We start from the raw sequence: 6,867 nt of genomic DNA, 5'->3' as shown, positions 1-6,867 counted from the left end.
CTAGTGTCCAGTAAGGCCATATGCAGGGGCAGGTCTAGAAGAGGTGGGCAAAATTTGTGCCGCATTTCCTCCATGTGTGTGGTCTACTGGGATCTATTTTATGTAACTTGGCCGGTGTCATGTATATCCGTCATAAAAACTTGTAGTGTAATAATTTGTGTCGACTATTCGGGGAAACGTCTTTTGTGGCCCTGCAGCAGACTGCCCATTGGTCATCCGTAATCTGGTGACCCAAATCTGTCTCCCATTCCATATGTAGTCTGCTGTCCACGATAGTGAGTTGCATGATGCATGTGTAACCAGACATTCAACACTCAGTGAGAAAGTTCGCCAGAGCCACATCATATGTGCGAACTGGCACATATTAAATGTCAATGCAGAGGAGAATTAGGTGTTGCCATGCCCTATGTTTGCCCATAGGCGTAACAAAAATCTGAAGGATCAGATAGCTCATTCACACATGAACAATAAGAAATCCTTTATCCAGTAAACCATGGATGGTTTGCATCCAGTAGTTGGTAACCACAAATGCTCACAATGTAAAGCGTGCGATAACGCAATCATAAGGAAGACATTTGTACACAATTTCCAGGAGATAAACATTAAATCCTTCAGCAACTGCAAGACAAAGAACATTGTTTATTTTTTATTATGCCTGTGTCAACTGGAATACGTACGAGAAGCATCTAGATACCTAGCCACAAGATTAACTGAACATCGTTCGGCCATCCGCATCAAAAACAACTTGGCGCCCTTGGTTAAGCACTATTTAGAGCATAAACACAGCCCTGAAGAGATTGAGTGGCTCATTTTAGAATAAATAAACCAGAAACCAGGAGTTGATCCCAAAGCGATCAGAAAAAGCAGAGAAGTTTACTTGATTTTTATTTTAGATACGGTGACATATGGTTTAAATCAGGAAATCCCTTTGGTGCAAGCCATACGCTATAATACCAGTTGAATTCTGCATCATCTTTTGTCTTCTAATTTTTGTTTAATTATCCCCTCAGCCTCATTATTGGCACCAATAACTGCAACTATTAATTGAGGATGTTCTACATTGGTTTCGGGCTCTATTGAAAGTGCCTTGAGCATTCATATCTTATGGTTATGCCATTCCTCTTTTGATTAAGGTGACATAATCTTTATGACTTATTGAGTTTCATTTAGTTTTAATATGGATCCAGTTTAACAACGTACATGGGACTAACAGTTATATTTACGCACTTCTCTGGTATATGATTCTATACCAACAACTATTACTCCTATCGGACTTGGCTTTCTCATCTTCAGTTTGAAGTGATGTTAATTTTTTTGCCACATTTCGCCACACAGAGAGCTATTTTGCCTCTGTAGTACACGTATGGGCAATTATGAGTTCTTAACATGTTTTTGTCTTTGTTTTAGCACAACACGATTGTCATCTTTGTTACCTATTTTATCATTTGCCAGGTCATATTGGATCTGGTTCCGTGGTCCATTTTACCATGTGATTGTAGTACTTTGACAGGGTGTTCGGCAGATTGGTTCTTGCTGGGAATTTTATGGCAAGACCGGAGGCTCCTATTATGCTTTCTTTTCTTGCTTTATTCCAATAGCAGCAAGATAAAACTACTCTTCCCAGAAGGCTTGGAGAAACAACTACCAGCCAATGGGAAACAAAGAAGCAAATACTGACCAATCACATCATAGATAATAGTATAAGGTGTATCGTGACTGCAAACAGCCCTCTTTTCTTGCTGCTCGCAGTCAAGGTAAGTACCTTTTTTCCTGTCATTCATATGAAGTTAATTAATTTGAATTACTGTCATGGTATTGTTCTGTTTATGGTATTTTTGGCCTTTGTAGCGCAACTTGTTGCTCCCGTTTTCTTCGCGCTCTCACACGCGCACACAACTTTCAGTTTACGTTCCCCCCGTGCCCTGCACGCATTGCCTGCCCCTCGCGCGCCTCTCTCTCACCGGTTTCCGCCTCCTCTGTGGCGCAGCACTCCAGAACGGCTCCTCAGTTCGACGCGCTGTTACCGGCTCCTCACCACGTTTCCTTCGTGTATATTTCACACGCCCCCTAAGGGGAGGGGTTTCTTCTTTTTCATACGCCCACTCCTTTTTTCTGCACAAGCATAAATTAACCCTTTCTTGTCAGGTTTTGAACAGGCTCCAGTTTATTTTTCATAATGCAGGTTTCTAATGAGCCTCATGACAATGAAGGGGAAGAGTTCAAAGAAGATTTGAGCTCTTTTATTAATTCCTCAGTGGAGACTGCGGTCGAAGCTTCTATGAAGCGTTTTTCCAAGACTATGGAGAACTCTCTCTTAAGTATAATGACCAAAGCAATGGCCCAATCTGCGGGGGATAGCAGAAAACTTACAGTGGTACACTCCAAGGTTTCTTCTTTGGCGTCAAGAGTGGTTGGTGAGTCTTCCTCACATATGACAGAGGACGTGGTTCCTCCCAGGCCTCCTGTTCAGGAGGGGTTAAAAAGTTTATCTGGTAAACGCAAGGTTAAGTCCAACAACCCGGAGGTACCACAGAAATTGGTCATTTCAACAATTCACGACACAGATGATGATATGGATGACGCCACTGACCTTGATGATATTTTTGATATTGTGAGTCCTTCCCCTCCTAAGAAATTGAAACTCGACGCTTTTGCGTCGGAGCCGGTGCTGGATCCTGAAGGTACCCCTCTCTTTGACCCGGCTTCTATCAGGCATCCTAATTCTACCGAATGGTTCCCTATTGACCATGTCGGAGAGTATATAACCTCCAGACTTCGTCTCCCTTTAGACAAAACTGTCCGGGCCAAATTAAAGTCCGAGTGTCCTAAGCCCTCTCTCCCTTCTCACTTAACTTCTACCCCTGCCATTGATCAACCTCTCCTCACTTTCTTCTCGAAGTTTGGCAAGGACCCGCGCAAAGGCGTGGATAAAGCTTGGTCCTCCTGCCAAGACAAACTGCTTGATTTGGTGGGACCACTGGCCCGCATCTTTGATTTAGCTGAAACAGCTCGTCTGGATGGGACAGACCTTAACCCAGAGGAGATTTCGCTGTGGGTCCAACGCGCTTTTTGTCTCCTGGGAAACACTAATGCGGCCTTGACTCATGAGCGCCGCAAGGGTCTCTTAATAAAGTTAGATCCCAAGCTTGCCAACCTTGCCCCCCTAGATCCTGGCGTCAAGGCTGATGGTCTTCTCTTTGGAGATTCGTTAGTAAAGGACTTAAGTCGGTTTGTCACCACCTTTGCCTCATTGGACAAGGCGCAGCAGTCCATCAAGAAGGTCTTTCCTTCTCGGGTTTTTGGCAGGGCCGGAAGAGGCAGGAGCCGCTCTACCGGACGTGGTTTCCAGTCCCAAGGCTCCCGTGGTGCCTTCAACTCCAACCAGCAGGATTTCAAGCCCCAGTTTTACCCCCAACGAGGTCGAGGTTACAGGGGCAGGGGCCAACGTGGCTTCCGCCACAACAACAACAACTCCCAACAAGGTGAGTGCAGTTATTCCTGTGGGGGGTCGTTTAGCCCTTTTCCTTCACAGATGGCAGACTCTCACTGCGGATCCTTGGGTTCTCGACACCGTCCAGGGTTATCGTATCGAGCTTTACGCTCCTCCTTTTCAACATGTTCTTCCTTCCCCTCTAGTGTTCTCAACAGAAATGTCACTGCTGGTCACCTCGGAAATACAGGCCCTTCTCTCCAAAAAGGCTATTCTGGTTTCCCCCTTCGATCCCTCCGGCTTCCTCAGCACTCTTTTTCTTGTTCAAAAGAAAAACAAAAAGATGAGACCGGTGATCAATCTCAGATTCTTCAATCAGTTCGTGGTTTATCGCCACTTCAAAATGGAGACGATTCTTCACTTGCGAGACACTTTGCGTCTAAACGATTGGATGGTCCGCATAGATCTCCAAGACGCTTATCTTTCTGTTCCTATTCACGAATCGCACACAAAGTTCCTCCAATTTCAATGGCAAAACGTCACTTATCGTTTTCAATCTCTGCCCTTCGGTCTTTCTTCAGCACCCTGGTGCTTCACAAAGGTAATGAGACCGGTCGTAGCTTATCTACGATCTCTGGGGATCAGACTCATCATTTATCTCGACGACATTCTCCTCATGAATCTAGACAAATCGGCATTATTGAACGATCTCAACACTACACGTTCTCTTCTTCTCGAATTGGGGTTTCTCCTCAATTTAGAAAAGTCCTCTCTCATCCCGACTCAGAGCATGGAGTTTCTGGGGTTCCGTATAGATTCACCCCTGGCTTCCCTGTTTCTTCCTCAATCCAAGATCTCCACAATTCAAACAGAGATTTCCCAGGCTCTGCGCCGTCCACTCATTTCTCTCAGAACCCTTGCGAGAATAGTCGGCCTTTTATCAGCCTCCATTCAGGCTATCTTCCCAGGTCCCCTCCATTATCGCGCTCTTCAGCGCCTAAAGATCAGGCATCTTCGGCAAGGTCTCGCTTACTCCGATCAAATAGAATTAGATCTCGAATCTCAACTGGAACTGCAATGGTGGTTAAACCACTTGGAGGCTTGGAACGGCCGAACCATCTTCGCTTCCGCCCCAGATCTTGTATTAGAATCCGATGCAAGTCTGACGGGTTGGGGCGCCCGTTGTGGACCAATATCGACTGGCGGTACATGGTCAAAAGAGGAGTCCAAATTGCACATCAACTGTTTAGAGATGCTTGCAGGTTCCTTTGCAATCCAGAGTCTGGCAAAAGACAGAGTAAGTTGTACCATCCTTCTACGCATGGACAATGTTTCTGCGGTTCGTTATATAAACCATCTCGGTGGCACAAAATCGAAGGCTCTAGCAGATCTGGCAAAAAGCCTTTGGGAGTTTTGCCTTTCCAACAGACTTTCGCTCTCTGCGGAATATCTCCCAGGAGATCTCAACGCTGTGGCCGACTGGCATTCTCGCTTCCTCCGGGATTCCAGCGACTGGAAGCTTCTTCCCTCCGTGTTTCTCTCCCTCTCTCAGTTGTGGGGCCCTTTCTCAGTAGACCTTTTTGCTTCCCGTCTCAATTCCCAGTTGCCTCATTTCTTCAGTTGGCGTCCGGATCCTTTGGCTCTGGCGACCGATGCCTTCCTCCAAGATTGGTCCCTTCACCTCAATTATGCCTTTCCTCCTTTTCTGTTGATCAACAGGGTTTTATTGCAGGTGCGTCGCCAAATGACATCTCTGGTAATAATAACTCCCTTTTGGCAGTCCCAGATTTGGTTCCCGTCTCTCCTGGAATTGGCGGTAGACTTCCCCGTCCTTCTTTCTCCTTTCCCCAATCTTCTCTCGGATCCTCAGGGCAACCCCCATCCTTTAATGGTCAACCAGTCTCTGACGTTGTCCGCCTGGAAAATTTCCAGCCTTCCTCTTCTGATTTCGTCATTTCACAGGAAGCTTCAGTCTTTATTAGTCGAGCATGGGCCCCTGGCACCTCCAAGGCTTACAAGTCCGCCTGGTCTCTTTGGTCAAGCTGGTGTCTGCAGAAATCTGTCGATCCCGTTTCAGCCTCTTTAAACTTTATGGTTAACTTCTTAGCCTCTGAGGCTAGCTCGGGTAAATCCTATCGTACCATCAACCTCTAAAGATCTGCCATTTCACTCAATCATACCCACATTGATGGAAAACCTGCGGGGGCGCATCCCCTGGTATGCAGACTACTAAGAGGAATTCGTTTTTCAAAACCTCCTTTGGCTAAGTATTCTAGTTTATGGGATGTCAATTTGGTTTTGCAATTGTTTTCTACCTGGCCTGATAACTCTGCTCTTTCATTAAAAATGATCTCAGCTAAACTTACTATGTTATTATGTTTAATTTCCATTAAACGAGTATCTGATGTGAAGGCCTTAGATGTTTCTTCTAGACAATTTACTCCTACTGGTGTAATGTTTCATATTCATAAACGTACCAAGACCAATTTACAGTCTGTGTTCTATCCCTATTTTCCCTCCAATCCCAAATTGTGTGTAGGCCAATGTTTAAAAGTTTATGAAAGTAAGACCTCTGCTCTCAGGACTTCCTCCAGCTCCCAACTCCTTATTTCCTTTCGTAAACCCTTTCTTCCTGTTTCTGCTGCTACCTTGGCCCGTTGGGTTCGTTGGGTCATGTCCCTGGCAGGTATTGACGTCTCCGTTTTCGGAGCTCATTCCACTAGAGGAGCCATGGCTTCTAAAGCCTTTTGGGCTGGCTCCCGTCTGGAGGATATCCTGAAGTCAGCAGATTGGTCTAATGATTCAGTGTTCCGTACATTTTATTGCAAACCTGTTCTTACTGCTTCTTCTATGGTGGTTGATATGCTTTAAACAAGCATAATTGGAGCCTCCGGTCTTGCCATAAAATGTAGATTTTCCTAATAATTTATGACGGAAAGTCCTAATTTTATTAAAGACACGGAGGCGAGTATTATCCCGCCACAACACTTCTAACTGGTGTTCTCCCTCCCCACAGGAACTCCAGCGCTGCCACCGGCATCATCCTGAGGTCCTCATGGATTCTATCAAGATCATTCCTTCTGATACGGCACCTTCTGTCCTTGGACTGGATCTTCTCTCCGACTCTCCTCTGGTGGTCTTCGGAAAAGAACTTTTTACGTGGACTTTGACTTTTTGCATTTTGTTCTCTGTTTCTCCTTTATTTTTCCATACTCTATGATTGCTCGCATAAGAAAAGAGGGCTGTTTGCAGTCACGATACACCTTATACTATTATCTATGATGTGATTGGTCAGTATTTGCTTCTTTGTTTCCCATTGGCTGGTAGTTGTTTCTCCAAGCCTTCTGGGAAGAGTAGTTTTATCTTGCTGCTATTGGAATAAAGCAAGAAAAGAAAGCATAATACTCGCCTCCGTGTCTTTAATAAAATTAGGACTT

At 45.2% G+C, this 6,867-nt stretch overlaps 1 protein-coding gene across 1 annotated transcript; it reads left to right on the top strand.

The window, feature by feature from the left end:
- Window positions 1–2,263: 2,263 nt before the first annotated feature.
- LOC146789344 (uncharacterized) lies at window positions 2,264–6,600 on the top strand. Its single transcript, XM_085631073.1, has 2 exons — window positions 2,264–4,239; window positions 6,447–6,600. The coding sequence occupies exons 1-2, from the start codon at window positions 2,279–2,281 to the stop codon at window positions 6,598–6,600; spliced, it is 2,115 nt and encodes a 704-aa protein (XP_085487199.1). The 5' UTR covers window positions 2,264–2,278.
- Window positions 6,601–6,867: the final 267 nt, after the last annotated feature.

Source organism: Triturus cristatus, chromosome 10 (genome assembly GCF_964204655.1).
Source record: "Triturus cristatus chromosome 10, aTriCri1.1, whole genome shotgun sequence".
Lineage (NCBI taxonomy): Eukaryota > Metazoa > Chordata > Amphibia > Caudata > Salamandridae > Triturus > Triturus cristatus.
Note: the sequence above shows the minus strand (reverse complement) of the source record. Positions and strands in the feature narration are given on the sequence as shown.